Source organism: Solanum dulcamara, chromosome 3 (assembly GCF_947179165.1).
Source record: "Solanum dulcamara chromosome 3, daSolDulc1.2, whole genome shotgun sequence".
NCBI classification, from domain to species: domain Eukaryota; kingdom Viridiplantae; phylum Streptophyta; class Magnoliopsida; order Solanales; family Solanaceae; genus Solanum; species Solanum dulcamara.
The window spans coordinates 41,200,512-41,218,528 of NC_077239.1; the positions used below are offsets into that span (position 1 = coordinate 41,200,512).

Sequence of the window (18,017 nt, forward strand, 5' to 3'; positions counted from 1 at the left end):
ATGCACACCCTGATCACTGTTATGGAAACACCAAACTGAGTCCACTTTTCTCAAAACTCAATTTATCGAACATTGTATTTCTTCTCTGTATAGACAATTTCTATTATAGCATTTATCGAACATTGAATTTCTTCTCTGTATAGGCAATTTCTATTATAACATCATTAATTTGGTACAAATCAAAAAGCTATCACATCCATATTTTTATCACTTGACACACAAAAAAAATCAACTGTGCTTTCAAACATCATGGTAAGTCGCTGAAGGACTGTAACATAAGTAGAGTGAAAGGACATGCATAAATTTGACAATGTAAGAAATAATTACTTTGAAGTGAACCTGCTACCACTCATTTCTAATAAACATATACAAAAGATGAGGTCCAAAGACTACCTAACTCTCCATACAAGCTACTGCCAACCCCAACCACCACTGCACACACTATCCTGCCCGTGAGACCATTAATAATGAGGTGGAGATTACCAGAGCAAGCATGCAATCTAGTTCAACCTCCACCAATAACCTTCAGTATCCTTCTATTCCCCTATACTTTATATCCATTTCACCTTAAACTCCTATAATCACCAAAAGCATAGTCCTTGCCACTACAAAAAGAAACGACCCTATCATTGATCCCTCGACTGTTAAATTCCTCCGCCATATCTACTTTACCATTTTTATTGTTGCACACTGCCAAGAATAAACAGATACTGACAGCCTGCATGCAATCCAAGGCATATGGACATCAACAGACTACATTTCATTTTTCAATTCTAATTCACTATGACCCCTTAAGTTTAAATTCAAGTCTTGCATGAAACAATTAGTTCAACATGAATCTACTTCAAAACATATCTACACTCAAAACTAGAGGGAAAAAACAAGCTATAAAGTGTGTTCCTTCAGTTGATGCAGTGGAGAAACACACTAGGGTGTCAGGGTCAAACAGTTTCCCTATACGCATGGATATCAATGTGTGCTTCAAATTATGTGTATTTGAACACATCCTTATATGTAAACTAGTCTTCATCTTACACCAATATGAATGTAATGCATCTTTAAGAAGAAGATGTACCATTAATGGGAAGAGCGACCATGCTTCCAACAATATTTTGAATTTTGAAGACAGTAATATGCTGTCCAAGAGTCTTTCTGGGATTAGTTGGAATAGACTCACAGCATTCCATCAGCTTCTCCAGAAGCTGTGTCTTCTTATCGAAATCCAAAAAGTGTATAAAATTTTCAACATCAGAAGCAAAACAAGCCAAATGTCCATACCTGTGATCAAGGAGGAAAAACTCAAGGACAATATGAAGGTTATAGACAAGCATAACTATGAAACATCCAACAATAAAGCAGAATACATCGCTGATTTCAACAAATCAGCAAAATGGAATATGTATGACCAAAAGAGACTGCCCACAAAGTTATTCATCTCAACAGTTCAATATTTTCAAGAAGAACTTCAATGGTAGAGCCGAAATTCAAATTCAACTCTATAATTCACAACTCAGATTAGTCTCAGCCGACATCCATGGTGTAATGAATTCTAATACTACTTGCTAAAATATCCTAAGGTAATGAAGCTTCTGTGCATAACAGTCTTCAAAAAAAATTATATTACCCTATCTGTAGTATAAAGTTCAAATTAGCAAAGGAAAAGAACGAATATTGGAATAATGATAGAAACTACCTGAAAAAATATTGTACCAAAGCCTCCATCAACTTATCCGCATCACCTTTTCCATGTAGAAGCTTTCTTCTTTCGATCTCAATATTTGCCAAGTAAGGACATCTTACAGTATCATTACTAGCTTCTGTTAACAATTTCTGTACAAGAGATGACACATTTGATAGGCGAGAACCAAACTGCATTCAACAACTTGCATGAGTCAGACACTATCACAAAACCTGGAGATAATAAATTATTTAGAGATAGTAGCAATGCAATTACGGCTTCATCTGTCAAGTGAGAAACTTGGGAGTCCATCAGCTTTAGAGTATAAGTAGAGTCATTGTTTGCTTCCTCACACAAGCTACTGTCATCCTCCAGTAAACAGCCAAGATAATGGAGGAAACACGCCCAATCATCGGGGCTGCCAAAGAGTTTAGTGTTACACATACTTTTGTGATAAAACAGTGGTAAACAAGGCCAAAATTACGTCGTACTTGAACACAAAAGAAGTAATACCATTTAGTTACCACCTCCATTCATTTCGAAAGTAAGTTTTAATGCAACACTAAAGCTTTCAAACTGACCTCGGTTCTTAAGAGAATAGACGTGTACCATCAACCATGTGTTACAACAGAACAAACCAACGAATGCTAGTGAGAATCTAATATATTGCACCAACACCGAAGAAGTCTGTCTGGTTTATATCTAAGGGAAATAACCTGCATTAAGGTTTTGGTGTGTTGTGAAGGAAAAGAAATAGCAAAGCACAATTTGGTACTAACTTAAGGTTTTCAGGTATTTAAAAAAATACTTTTAATGGGTATTCGAAGAAAGAAATGCTAGCCCACATTACTACCGATACAACATGGATAAGTTAATATTGCATATAGCAGTCCTCATTTTTCCCGGTGAGGTTCAAGATTAACAATAATTTTGGGGTGTGATGCTGGTAGACTGGAATCACAACTGCAGAATACCATCTTTTAAACAACAAGAGAGAAAGAAGAATCAAAGAAGGACAACACATCCTCCTCCAGCTAAATGAATCAAAATCATATCAATGAAGCAGAAATTTGGTGGTGGAGGAACTATTGGCCTGCATACTTGAGTTACTCCAGTTCTTGCAATAGGCATAGCAATCTTGTGTATAAGGCTGAGATGTGCTGCCTCTCAAAGTTTTATAAGTACCCTAATATATTTATTAGTTTTATAAGTTCCTCGTCATGAAATAAATGTTGTCCCCAGGGCCTAACTCAAGTGGCAAAGGGTGGAGGATTTGTGGTTTAGGTCACAGGTTCAAGCCATGCAAAGCAAAGCCTGGTATTTAAGTGGAGAAGGGTAGAGGGACAGGCCCATTATCCACCGAGTTTAGAAGGCTATGGTTCGTCTAAAGGGCGGGACACAGATGGATTTCTCGGTTATCAAAAAAAAATAATAAATAAATGTTAACGGGGATAACAACTATATCTTTCATGATAGAGCTTGCTTTATAATTAGGGAAAAGGCCCCGAAACTATGATCGAAACTCCACTGACACACTTTTTCTTTGCGGGGATCCTATTACCCCCTAAACTATTTTAGAATGGAATAATACTTCCACCTCTAAGTGTTGGCGTGGCATAGACAACCAAATGAGTTTCCCTCTAGTGTATTACACGCACTTCATATGCTTTTTAGCACTAATTTTTTTTTCTTGTTGTTTTTTCATTAAAGCCCACTCTTTCTCTTTCTTAATTTTAGAATCCTTTTCTCTTTCCTAATTTCTGAATCTTTTATTCATTTCAATGGCAAATTTCCTCCGCCAAGAGGAGTCTCTTCCATTGACGAGACTAGGGGCTTCGAAAGAGTAGGAGCATTGACCAGAGATGGCAATCGAAAGCCTCGAGCAACTCTCCTCAATCAAATGGTTTGCTGCTACTTTGAGACTGATGGTGTAACAACATAAATGCATTGATTTGTTTGTTGTATTGGGTGGCTCGTCATTGGTTCATCGGTGGTATTGGGGCGGAAGAGATGGAGGTGGTGTTTTCTGACTATGGCATAATGGTTTAGCGGCAAACTATGGTGGTTCGAAAGGGAGAAAACAAAGAAGATCTAGAGCTCTGTTTTTCCGATTTGGAGTGAAGGTATGGTGGCTTCACATGATTTTCACAGCTGAAGAGGACGGAATCTAGCGGAAGAATGATGGTTCAAATCTCGATGAACTGTGTTATTCCCTTGTGAAAACTATTCTCCCCCTTCCCTCTTCGATCGTTACCTGTTTCTTCTTTTGTAAAAAGACTAAATCTCCCCCATTCCCTATTCTTCAAAATCACGCTGTTTACGGATGGTAGTAATGAGAATTTTGGGGAATGTGATTAAAAGAATCAATTTTTTATAGTGGAATTTATTTTTTCACACTTAGTGTATGTCTTTTTAAAGATTGAAATTTGGGGACTTTGAAGTTTCTCGGGATGTAGTGGTCATCAAAGGAAAAGGACAGGTTGCATTCGTCGGAGGAAAAGGATTTAATATGGGAAGAAGAGGTTTAGAAGGTTAAGCAGTCAAATTAATTAAATGTAATAATTGCGTAATGTCCAATTAAAATATGACACATGTATCTATTAATTAATTTTAAAATTATTTTTGCAACTTTTGCATGCCTTCAAGATAGTGTGCACTCTCTCTATGTCACGTCAGCATTGAGGGTGCTACTTTTACCATTTTAAATAGTTTGAGGGGTAAAAGAAAAGGTGTGTCTCCGGAGTTCCGATCATAGTATGGGGGTACTTATGCCTTTTCTCTTCCAATTATGTTGAGAAATGAGGTTCAATAATCAATAGAAGAATATAAGGAGACAAAAAATTACTAGAAATCTTATCTTCCACCAGCTAGTAGGGAAACCGTGAATTAAACTTCAATAAAAAAAAAATGAAACCAACTTTAGCTATTCAGCTTGAGCCATTAAAAAATTTTAAACCTATTGTTTAAACACCTCGCCTATTCTTATTTCAATTAGTATTAGTTTAAACACTTCACAATATTCTTATTTCAATTGGTATTTTCACATGATTAGCATAATTTGTTCTCAAGTCAGACAACTTTCTTAAAAGAAAAACTAAGAATGGAACAACAAATGCCAGTTCTTAATTTGAATATTCTGATTCAAAATCCAAGTTAAATCCTAAACTTTCTTAAAAACTCAACTGAGAGACGAATAATATGCCAGTGAGGAGAACCTTTTAATTGTCAGATTTACAAATGTGCGTGTTAAAATCGTCTTAAGCTTTGTAGTTTGGCTGCTGACTGGAACATGGTATTGCAAACAGTGTTATATACACTTCTTTTTCCTTTTTATACTCTGGGCCAGCTTGCCCTTGTCGAATCCACCGAACAGTTTGCTATGGTTGACAAACACAAATGAAAGGTAATCATGCCCACAAAGGCTGGAGCAAATTGGCTCCACATTGAGTATTGTAGATGGGATTCGAACCTGGGATCTCTGGGTTGGTGCTACTATACTTCAGCCATTGACCAAATTGTGTTAATACACTAATCCTGCTATATTTCTACCCTTTTTTATTTTTTATTATTTTTACTCATCATAAAAAGGAGGGTAGGAATTCATTTTGTTGCATTCTAAAATGTGGTTCATTAACCAGAACCACATTTGGCCCCCTCCCAAGCCACAGCCACAAGGTTCATCCTTAGTTTTGGTAGAAGGCATCTATATATTCAAAGAATGTCTTTAAGAAAATTTACCAAGTCAAATTATCTTCTTTAATATGTCTCAGAATATCTGAAATCGATGCCACAGATCATTCTAGAAACTTCAATGTGGAACACCTAAGAGAGCAACATATACAAAATTCAAATGACTACAAGTAAACACACGAACAAACAATGACCATGAATCAATCAGTATTTTCAAATCACACACCTTAGTTCTAAAACTTTCTGGAATATGTCGGCCGCAGCAGCATAATCACCTCCTCTAGCAAGAAGCCTCCCCTGTCAACTTGAAGTCAAAGAATGCACATTTAAGGAACAAAAACAATGTTCCCCAGAAAATAAAGGAGAGTACCCTAGGACTCATATGACACTGAACAGAAATGTATATCCAATTTACAGAAGAACAACTTTCTATGCTTTCAAGACACCTCTCACCTAGAGTCTGACACCAAATGTAAAAGTTATCTACATTAAGGATTAACATAACTATGAAAAATGCTATTCATATTTTATTTTCTTTCCATAAGTGAAGACACTATTTACAAAAACCTTACACAAATTCTTCCACGTTGTTCAGCATTCAACCATCAGTGATCCAAGTAGCAATCATGAATCCTATATATGCAGTTGGGACTTCTGTTTCAACCAGAAATGCTACTCTGTATCTCATTTTATACAATAGAGGGTCAACCAAGTTTTATGACTACAAATTTTCTCAAACTTCTTCCAATGTATGTTTAATATTAACAACTCTAGGTTTATTTAGACTTTTTTCATAGTTCATTAATATATTGACTTTATTCTAAAACCAAGGGATGGTTATCTGAAATAAGCCCTGACAATAGATGCTTTGACATTTCTAGAAAAGCACAATTAGCAAGAGAACTGTGCTCTCCTGAACCCAAGGTTGCACCCATTCCACACGACCTAGTTCCAATTTTTTTTAACCCAAGAAATCCTCGAGAGTCAATGGTGCACGGTTCGAAACTCGGTAGACAATTGGCCTCACCAGGCTTTTGTCTGTAGTAGGATTTGAACCCATGACATGCCCTAACCCCTAACCTACACATCACGGTTGCGCTCTTACCACTCGATTTAAGCCCCAGGGGCAAAGGAATATCCTCAAATGTAAAGGAACTCGTCCTTCCTCTTTCAAATTTACTAGTCATTGTTATGACTAGTCAACTTAATCAATTACCAACAAATGAAAAAGCAGAAAATTGCAGGCAGTACCTGTATACGTAGTCTATCAACTTCGGTCATTATAAGAGACCCAACTTTTCCGGTAAGAAGTTCCAAGGCATCTCCATATTTAGATTGTTGCTCTAATAAGGAAATATATATAATAAGAGCTGCAAAAAAGTATGAAATGTTTAAGTAGATACAACAAGGATCAAGGATAAGAGAGCACCAAGCCTGATTACTCATGAGTTATGGGAGAATAAACTAAAAGCACCTTCTGGTTCATGTAAGCTATGAGAAGCAATGTGCTTCTTCAGGAGACCTTCTGCTAAGAGTAATAGCTTCTCACCTCCATCACCGCAGAGAACCTATAATAAGATGGAAGGAATATGAGAAATTGACATTCTTAAGGTTGAACACCAGAAAGTTGCAATAAGATAAATCATTGCAATTTTCAGGATTTATACACCGGAATTAGGAAAATTTGGGGGATCAGGAACTGCCATACATACATCGAAAGTTTTTATGGTGAGCATGCATGCACTACAGTACTACTACTTTTTCTGAAGACCAAACCAGCAAAATCCGAAAAAAGGCACTACCAAGAGTAGCTAACATGACAGAGAGCTGTGTGTGGCAATCAACATGATAAGTCCACAGTAAAAAAGTAATAGAGGAAGGATGAGAGCAAGATAGGAGCAAGGGTGTAGTGAGCAAAAAGGGAGAAGGACCTGTGAAAGCATATGATTGGAATGAGTGGTTTTTATTCTAAAGATGTGTGACCTGACTTTGACATAGTCATCCTCCAATCATGAAAATTATTTCACTCTAATACTGCTAGAGTTAACAAAAAATTGCTTATTTTTTCTCCTGCATAATTTCAGGAGGAGCCTCAAACTCAGACAACAATAGCTCTAACAAGTAATACAGCATATATGAGTTTTTTGATAAAGTAGGAATGCAGCACATATGATGAAGTGCCTGGGCATGCAAACAAGACAGATATCTTTCCAGTCGTAGCTGTTTTGTTCTTCTTAAAAGCAGAAAAAAACACTATCTCTGCTCCCCTCGAATATATTACTCAAAAATTCAATATTTACTTTAGCCTATCAAAACTTTATTCAAAAATTCTGACAAAAGGCTCACACAATTAGATCCAGAAAGCATACTCTCAAAAGTGTATCATAATCCATCCACATCATGGTTAAACCTCATTTATTCATCTAATAATCAGTCTCAGATATATCTTAGTTCGCGTGAAGTGCAGAAAAGAAAACAGTGCATACCCCAACAGATATTCAGAAGAATTAGCTCAAGGTCAACCTAGTAGATCAAGTTGAGATTATAAGGTCATCAACAATCCACCATTCAGGCTTGCAAAGAAATTGAAAATACTAAAATATGGCACTAAGGGGTCGTTTGGTTCAAGGTACTGAGACAAGTTAATCTACATCTATATTATATTTAAAGCACTAAACCCTTTAGCAAAAGGTGTTCACCTTTATTACCCATTTCAAAATAGTATTTTACGGTGGGAAATATAGTCATTTGATTATTTAACTAATATTAGGACTTTGAGATCAACTAAAATTTTACGGGTTAAAACTTTTCTTATTTGGACTAGGTATGCAAGTCCTAATATTTAGAACTTATAAATGGTATAAATCCTTTGATTTCCTTACTTAAACTACCTAAAAATTATTTCAAGTTAAAGAACTATTTTGTCTAGGACATTATTTGGGTTTTCCATGGAAAGTGTCCCTTAAAAACAATTCTTCCATGTTAAAAAAAAACATATTGCCAAGATGATTCACACTTGTAATGAAAGTCTTTGGCCTCACGATCCACTACTTGTGTGTCAACCTTAGATGCCTTTTTTGCATATATCAATTGAGGGAATTGAACGATGGCATATTTATCTGAATGCGATTTTAATTTTCTACTTTTGGGAAACGAAATTTTATTTCTTGACCTATTTATGAACAGTTTCTCAACTTATCAATTTTTCTTCTGTTCACCTACAAGTCTTGTCGATTGATTGTTCTTCTCATGGAGCCAATATATTTTTGCTTGTAATCCAAACCAAAGTATATGTTAGGTAACTTTTTACCTTTTTACGTTCTCTTAATTACCTTGTATATAACATTATAGGCCTTATTCTTTACGTACTTTATCAAGCATAATTATACATAAATGCTCCATAAAAATATTTACATGATTCTATGTGAATACTCCAAACATGTCCATATCGTTTTGACGAAGTCATTTTTTTATAAGGTAAATAATACTATTAAGAATTGGGGGAAAACCCCGTATACAAGTCAAATACCAAAAGAAGAGAACCTACACCAAAATATGGTTCTCAACAAAAGAAATTCAATCCTCTCTCTACAAATTGGGACTTCGTAACTACACCACAAAGAAACTAGGGACAAAATACTATTGTAATACCCTGGAAGTTGGAAAGTCGAAATTAGAAAAAACAACTCAGAAAAAGTTGCTGATGTGAAACTGTACGAGGCCATCTACGGCCCATACAAGCTTAACACGGTCCATAGAAGGGTTTGAGGAAAAAGGAAAAATCTTAAGTTAGAGTCTACGGACGGTTGTACGGTCTGTATAAGGTCCTACAGACCGCAGACCAGGTCATAGAAGAACTTCAAATGCTTGGATCAAAGGTCCCTCAGGACGGACATGTTCTACAGACCGTGGTGGATTCCATGGACTGTAGAAGGGTCCGCAGACCACGCCATCACACTTAGGGAATTTTGGATCAAGGAAGTTATACAAGAGATTATATGGTCCTTGTAAGGTTCTACGAGCCGTAGACCTAACCGTAGAAGGGGCTTCAGAAAGTGGGTTTTCTCCTATGACTTCCACGAGACCATCTCCAGTCCATATAGAACTCTAGGGACCATAGAGGGCATCCGTAGAGCCTGTAGTCTATTATTTTTCCAAGGGTACTCTAAATATTTCCAATTCTTTTAATAGTAAAGTTATGTCGTTTTGGACCCATTTCCAAGACCTATAACTACCCTTACCCTTCAATAACTACCCATTCCCTCTCATTTACTCAAAACCCTAATGTTCTCTCAAAAAATTCTCTAAGTCTTTTTCTACAAGTCAAGCTAAGGTTTCAAGCTCAAGTCTCAAATACAAGATCTTTTAGGACTTTTATTCACCAAGGTATATGGGAATTTCATCCATGGATCTTCTTCCATCCATGGAGTTCCTACTAACCCTCTACCCTAATACGCGACCTCCACTCTTTCCTATCTAGAGTCATGTACTCGATAATATGAAATTGCACCATGTTCTGTCTAATCACATCTCTCCAATACTTATTTGACCTACCTCTACCCCTCCGCATACCCCCTACAACCAGGCTCTCGCACCTCCTCACTAGGTGGTCCACACACCTCCTCTTCGTTGCTTTTGACCTAAAAGAAACTTAAAAAGGAAGATTAGAAAACAAATGGAACTGAGGCCTGAATTATCTTTCTGGTGGTGGAGCAAAACTAATGAAAAAGATAAGAGTGGGAACTGAAGAGAGAACCTGCAATTGAATGCTGCATACTGCCCAAAGCAGGAACCTTTCTTCACCAGCAATCTTATACATTTTAATAGCTATCTACAAATGGTTAAGGAAATGAAATGTAAGCTTCAATACCAAAATCTAACTTGTACTTGATAATAGATGTCGCCAACCTGTTGTTGCTTCACAAAGGAATATTCACGCACATAGCAGTTGAAGAGGCCCATCATTAGATCTAGGTTATTTGGAAATTTCCCGTAAGCATACTCGTAGCAACTTGTGGCCATGTCCACTGTCAAGATACAAAAGAAAATTCAAATTATTATTGAGTGACCATTTCAGTCCAAGTGGACAACAAATGGAGTACTGACAGTGATCAAGTCGTTGGAAAACAATCTGTAGAGTGCTGAGAGTAAGATCATCAATCAAGACAGCGTCATTAGTGTACAAAAGCTCTTTGGCATTTAAGCAAACCGAAAATGCATCTTCAGCTTTACCCATCCTTTCCAAAACCAAAGCTTTAAGTGCCTGCACAGTGCAAAATCATTATTATTGGAAAAGGACCATGATGATATTTCCAACGCAGGTGGCTGGCTGATAATGACTTAAGAGCTAAGTAGTGCTATTGACTATTTGGAATTCCAAATTGCCATGGAGCTTTACAGAAACAGATAAATTTGAAAGGACACAAATAAAAGAAGATAAGAAATGTGAAACTTGCCAGAGCATATGGAGAATTGGGGTATTTGGAGAGAAGAGTGGTGCAGTGCTTGAGAGCATTCTTGAACTGGCGAGAATCAATGGCATCCCAAATGGGTCGAACTCTACGCTCCGGTATGCCACCGGCTAACCCCAACTTTGACGCCATTCCAGAAATTTTATCAATTTAGACGTCGTATTTTAAGGGAAGCAACGATTTTGAGTGTCCGCGAGAGAGGAGAAAACCTAATCCCTCCTTATTTTTATTTTATTCAGGGAAAAGGACAAATATACCAAACTATCAAGAGAAGATAAGAGTCGGGTGAAAAAAAACTCTAATTAAAAAAACATGACATGTTGATTAAGGTCAAATTAAATCATTTACTAATTATGAAATTAAATTAAATAGGAGTGAAGTGTAATTTTAAAATTTGTTAAACTTTTAAAAAATTCAAACTTTTCAACACTTTTTTAATAGAGCCACAACTGATTCATTTCAAATTAGCATCTTCAAAAAAAAAATCGTTCTCTTCTTCTTCATTCCAAAGATCTCCAAAGTTCTTCAAGTTTTCTGTTTTTTCTTTATTTTTGGCTCGCCCTTTACTCTTCATCTTCGTCGTCTTCTTCTCTTTTCGTCGACATTGTCATTGTGACAGAAGTAAAAATTTCTCCAAATAATTAGGGTTTTGAGTTTGAGTTTTCATAGTTTAAAAAAAAAAGAATATGCATGTTGTGTGTGTATGCTATGTTTATTGTTTCTCCAAATATTTCATAGTTTATTGTTGTTGTTTTTTTGCCCTAATACATTGTATTCATTATTGTGATAGTGTGACATTGATGAAAATCTGAAGAAATAAATAATGTATGAATGACATAGTAGAAAAATAAGAGTAAAAAAGTATATAGTTGCTGCAGCAATTTCAAAATTTATTTATTTTTTTCAACAAACGAGGTACTTGCAGTAACCGTCTTCTCAGCTGTTAAAGAAAAAATCATTAGTTGCTTAATAAGTCGCAAAAATTTAAGTAATTGATGAACCAACCGCTTAAATTGTTGCAACAAATTTCTTAACTTTCAACCTTAAGTTGTCGCAACAACTTAAGTAATTGATGAAGCAACTACTTAAATTGCTTCATTAAATACATTAAGTTGAAGCAGCAACTTAAGTTGTTGATTAAGCAACTGCTTAAGTTGATGTAGTAAATTCCTTGAGTTGTCGTAAGGTGTTGCTATTATTTAAGTTGTTGATGAAGCAACTGCTTAAGTTGATGCAACAACTTAAGTTGTTGTCACGACCCGACCTAGGGCCTAGTCGTAACACGGCGATCGAAACCCTAAAAGGCTCCAACCAGGCCTCTTTTACATATCATAAGCATACATAACGTAAAGTAAAAGTGAAAACATTATAAGAGAGTCTAAACCATGAATAGAAATTTAAGAATGTCACATGACAACATAGACTCGAAACATTTGTCCAACTAGATGCCTCTACTCATGAGCATGGGCGGGGGCTAAGACATGTCCCTAGCTCACCCTAAATATGAAACATAACAAAAGTCTTTAAAAATAATAATCAACTCGATGAGTAGTCACCGATAAATGAGGACTCACTACAAATACCGCCGGATAAAAAAGCTTAACTAGCCACGTGGATGAATATGATCTTCAATCTCAACCCCTACATTATGAGACAATGTAGGCAAGGAGTATGCATTAGTACGTTGGAATGTACTAAGTATGAGGGCATGACATGCAACGTAAATCATGAGATAAAATGGTTCGTAAAACACATGATATGATGAGATAAGTGAAGTCATGAGAAAATCATAATGACCAAAGCATTTAAAAATCACAATTTAAAAATTATGGCATACGTAAGAGATCATACATATGTGGGACAAGAACCATAACTGACAATAAGACCATGTGAGCTATAACATGAATTTCCGTTGTCTCCTCATACAACGAAGTAAAAGGGGAATCTACTTGCCAAGGTAGTGTGACACCCCAATTTTTATTTTATGGTTTTTTCTAAAGGATTGCCAGGTGATCCACGTTATCTATGAAGTTCTACCTAAGCTATTGATTGGAATGTCTTATATAATAAAGCTACTTGAGTACACATCGAGCTTAAGTAGCAAGAATTACATAGGTTCTTAAAGTGAGACGAGATTATGAACCCACGAAAAAGGGAAAAGGAGGCATAGCACCTACTTGAAATAAGTAGGTGATGCACCTACTTGGACTAAGTAGGTGATGCACCTACTTGGACTAAGTAGGTGATGCACCTACTTGAAACAAGTAGGTGACACACCTACTTGGAGTGGATCCCACGCTGCCACGTGGCAGCTTTGGATTGGGCGCATGGATGAGGTGGTGCCCTAGGGGCTGGATATGTGTCATCCCACGCTGCCACGTGGCAGCTTTGGATTGGGCGCATGGATGAGGTGGTGCCCTAGGGGCTGGATATGTGTCACCCTTAGGGGATTCCATGTGTCACACTTTAAGGGAGCATATATATACATGTTAAGATGACTAAGAGGTCATTTTCTTCAGCAAACTATACTTACACTTTGAGAGAATTTAGAGAACAAGAGAGAGTAACGGCAGCAATAAAAATAAGGTAAGTCCTCTGATTTTGTTCCATAAATTAATTGTCTAAGGTATCCTTCGGTTAAGTAACAGTGTTTAACAACATAAAATTTATAGTTGGGGCAGCGAGGAGGTTCTTGTTTTTGTTACCAAACCAGTTTTTTGAATGGGACTACTGTTAGTAATATTAGTATAACTCCTTTTATAAAGCTTCGTTTCGAGTGATTCAAGATGTTTTGAAAAGCTATTTCATAGGTCTATAACTTTCATTTAGGCTATAAAATCCACTTTTGATTTTATCTACTCGAAAAGGAGTGATGAAGTATAGGGGAGGTGCTGTCCAGATTTTGTTTTGAAATCCTACATGGATTATTGTTGGTATTTTGGGCATATCTTTTTGTAAAGAAGTGATGTAGGGGTGATTCGAAATTGTATGTAACTTTAATTAGGCCACAAAGCCTACTTCCCCTATTTATTCCTTTGAAACTGAGCAACAATACAAGATAGTATGCTGTCCAGAATTCTAGTTTGAATAGTTTGGACTGATTTTTATTAATTTCATATTTAGTTTCAATATGATGAGATGCTTAAACTTAAGTAGATATTTGATTGTCTATTTAAGGTGTATATGTGCTTATACAAGCTAAGAGAAACTGTTTGACGAAGTAGATTTTGGTTGGTCTATGGCGGAGAGGAATTGAGCTCCCCGAGTTGTGGTAGAACCTATTGTATGCTAAAACGCCAAGGTTCGTGTATAAACTTGAACTTGGAATATTTTTCTTTCCGAAATTTGAAGTATCTTGATGGGTTGTTTTCTTACTCCTTGTCTTGTATTATGGTATGACTATTATCTCAAGTATTGCAAAACTTTCGCTAAACCGCCTACTTGTACGAATTGCTTGATCATTTTGCATTCTTGTTGGGACTTTGTCCTTCTTGTTACGGTGACTTGTCATCGATATTAGCATGCCTCTCGATTCGTATCTTGCCCATCTTGACTTTGGATTTATATTTTATCTTGACGATGGGGTTTCGTCCATTCTTGAGTATGAGTGGAAAGCCACTTTCAACATGGTTCTTGATTCTCTTAATATTGGGTGACGACCCTTCTTGATTTTAGGGCTTCGGTCCGTCTTAAAATTGATTGTGCTTAGTGTAAAGGCATGACGTACCTATTGGGCGAAATTGATTATTTGACAACTCTTTCGAATTGAATTATAAGTTTCTTGATACTTGAGCCTTCGAATATTGATATTGATTTTGAAACTTTTCAAGATTTTTATTTGATACTTTGATATACTTGTTCACTTGGGCTTACTTTTACCTTATTGAGCCATCTACGACGAACTAGGGAGTTGAAGAATTTAATGGCTCCAAGCCCAAAATTTATACACCACTAAGCTTTATGCTTAACGATCGTTGTTTTCTATTGTAGGTAATGTGTGGGATGAGGTATGAAGATGGTCATTTGGAGTAGACTTTTTGGAGCCCTTGTGAAGATCACATCTGCATATGCATCTAGTTTTTGTAAATATTTTGGGGGACTTGTACATGATACATGTGACACCTATGTATGAAATTTTAAAGGAGTGTGAAAACAAAATTATATGTTTGTAACTTGAATAGGGTGACTAGTTTTGCTATTTTAGAGTGTGCTTTTAACTCAAGTCATGCCTATACTGCGTTTATATGTTGGCTTGTCATTTTTCACAAAGGATGATAATAGTTTTGTAATAACTACTGGTTTGAGTTTTGTGTATTTTAGGGACCCGCAATGGTGTTGACTATTTGTGATTTAAAAAAAACTACCTTTTGTTTCATAAGTGGCATCCTCCCAAAGGGGGTGCTACAAGTGTTTGTATCAAAGCCTAGGTTTATGCTTCTAGGACTTTGGTTGTGACTTGTTGGTATATTGTTTGTTTTGTTACATGTTGTTTTTGAATATAGTGCATATGCATCATGTACATGTCCCTAATGCAATGTGATATTTCCTTATGAAGGAATTAAGTCGTGGCATCTTTTACTTCCAATAGACTTATGAAAGCCGCTCGTGAGGATTTAAACACCTCTAATGCCCAACTTCACCTACAAGAAAGGGTTGGAGAATAATATTTTAATTCTAATCCTCCTAGTACAAGAGGATCTAAAATGGGAAGTAATCAGGGTATGAGAGTTGGGCCACACCCGCAAATGAGTCATAGTTCTCCTACTGTTGATCCCCCTTTTCAACAAATAGCCAATTTCTTTCATCACATGGATAGAAGAGTGCCTGACCCTAATGAAATAAACTTTGAGAAAATGAGAAAAATAGGTGGAGTTGAGTTTGAAGGCACTGTTGACCCTACAGATGCCGAACAGTGGTTGGAACGGATTGAAAGAGTGTTCGAGCAGTTAGAGTGTTCTAACGCTGCCAAATTTAAGTATGCTGTCTCACTATTACAAAAAGATGCATATGATTGGTGGGTAAGTGTACCGAATGCCAGGGAAAAACCTCCTGTTCTTACTTGGAATGATTTTGGGAAAGAATTTCATAAGAAGTATGTCCCACCTACTTATCATGATGCAAAGAAAAAAGAGTTCTTAAATTTGAGCAAGGGAGTATGTCTATCGCTGAATATCAGCAGAAGTTTCTCAAGTTGTCCCATTATACTAGAGGTATTATTAATAACGAAAAAGATAAGTGCAGGCGATTCGAAAATGGTTTGATTGATTCTATTAGAAAATTTGTAGCGGTCCTACAACATGAAAACTTTTGTAAATTAGTTTCAACTGCTCTTACTTGGGAAAGGATCGACAAGGAACAAGCCAATAGAAATGAACATAAGTTCAGAAAAGCTTATGCAGATTTGGGAGGTCTATCAAAAAAGGAGAGGTTTGACAGTTCCCAAGCTAATACTTTTCGCAAGTTTGCCCAACATAAGCAGAATAGATCAAGTTTCTTTACTGCCAGCACTCCAAGATCTGGCCAAGGCAAGACTCGTATGCCCACTTGTGCACAATATGGAAGGAATCACTTTGGTACTTGTAGAAGAGCTTCTGATGCTTATTTTAATTGTGGGAGCTTCGATCATAAGCTGAGGGATTGTCCTAGTCCTAACCCCACTTCTTCTCCGTGTACGGAAGGCTCGGTTCAAAAATCTGTTACCACTCCCTCTCAAGGGAATAGAGGTGCAAGATCTAGAAATACACAAGCAACAGGTGCAGGTGCTGCCAGTCTAGTTGGCGGGTCAAGAGCTATAGCACGAGCTTATGCGATGAGAAAGAGGGATGATCAGGATGGAGAAGATGTGGTTGTTGGTAAATTTCACTTATTCGACTTATGTGTTATTACATTATTTGATCCTAGTTCTACATATTCGTATATTTGCTCATCATTGGCTTTTCCTGAAAATATGAAATCTGTGAGACTCGATTGTGGGGTGCTTGTCCAAAGTCCTTTTGGGCAACAAGTTGTTTGTAATCAAATCTATCGAGATTGTCCCTTGGTGATTCAAAATCTAGTTTTCCCTACTGATTTAATTGAAATGCCTTTCCAAGACTATGATGTCATTATCGGTATGGATTGGCTTTATAGATACCATGCGGTAGTTGATTGTAGGTCAAAACGTGTGACCTTTAGAGCTCCTCCACTTTCACACATCATTGTTCAAGGTGAAAGATCATTGACATCTAATATCATCTCTGCGATAGTGGCAAGGAAGATGGTTAGACAAGGTTGTGAAACATATCTTGCTCATATATTTGATACACGCCTGAAAGGTCCAAGTCTTAAAGATATACCCGTGGTGTGTGAATTTCCTGATGTCTTCCCTGAAAATCTTTTCGGCTGCCCCCGAAAAGGGAGGTTAAATTTCCTAGTTGTTCTTGCAATTGATTTTTCAACCTTTCTCAAGGAGTTCTTGCAATAAATTCTTCAACTTCCTAGTTCATCGTAGGTGGCTTAATAAGGTAAAAGTAAGTCCAAATGAACAAGTATATCAAAGTATCAAATACAAACCTTGAAAAGTTTCAAAATCAATATCAATATTCGGAGGCTCAAGTATCAAGAAACTTATAATTCAATTCGAAAGAGTTGTCAAATAATCAATTTCACCCAATAGGTACGTCATGCCTTTACACTAAGCACAATCAATTTTAAGTTGGACCGAAGCCCTGAAATCAAGAAGGGTCGTCACCCAATATTAAGAGAATCAAGAACCATGTTGAAAGTGGCTTTCCACTCATACTCAAGAATGGACGAAACCCCATCGTCAAGATAAAATATAAATCCAAAGTCAAGATGGGTAAGATCCAAATCGAGAGGCATGCCAATATCGATGACAAGTCACCGTAACAAGAAGGACAAAGTCCCAACAAGAATGCAAAATGATCAAGTAATTCGTACAAGTAGGCGGTTTAGCGAAAGTTTTGCAATACTTGAGATAATAGTCATACCATAATACAAGACAAGGAGTAAGAAAACAACCCATCAAGATACTTCAAATTTCGGAAAGAAAAATATTCCAAGTTCAAGTTTATACACGAACCTTGGCGTTTTAGCATACAATAGGTTCTACCACAACTCGGGGAGCTCAATTCCTCTCCGCCATAGACCAACCAAAATCTACTTCGTCAAACAGTTTC

General features: G+C 36.7%; 1 protein-coding gene across 1 annotated transcript in view; it reads right to left on the minus strand.

Annotated features, from left to right (window-relative positions):
• Positions 1 to 11,075, minus strand: part of LOC129882542 (N-terminal acetyltransferase B complex auxiliary subunit NAA25) — a 36,319-nt gene extending 25,244 nt beyond the window's left edge. Inside the window, exons 1-10 of the mRNA XM_055956889.1 lie at positions 10,825 to 11,075; positions 10,475 to 10,631; positions 10,277 to 10,395; positions 10,125 to 10,199; positions 6,843 to 6,936; positions 6,620 to 6,738; positions 5,595 to 5,665; positions 1,955 to 2,096; positions 1,694 to 1,869; positions 1,076 to 1,278 (exon numbers count right to left, since the gene is read on the minus strand). Of these exons, the coding sequence (XP_055812864.1) occupies positions 1,076 to 1,278; positions 1,694 to 1,869; positions 1,955 to 2,096; positions 5,595 to 5,665; positions 6,620 to 6,738; positions 6,843 to 6,936; positions 10,125 to 10,199; positions 10,277 to 10,395; positions 10,475 to 10,631; positions 10,825 to 10,971 (1,303 nt within the window). The 5' untranslated portion in view covers positions 10,972 to 11,075. The remainder of the gene's footprint in view (positions 1 to 1,075; positions 1,279 to 1,693; positions 1,870 to 1,954; positions 2,097 to 5,594; positions 5,666 to 6,619; positions 6,739 to 6,842; positions 6,937 to 10,124; positions 10,200 to 10,276; positions 10,396 to 10,474; positions 10,632 to 10,824) is intronic.
• Between the last annotated feature and the right edge of the window lie 6,942 nt (positions 11,076 to 18,017).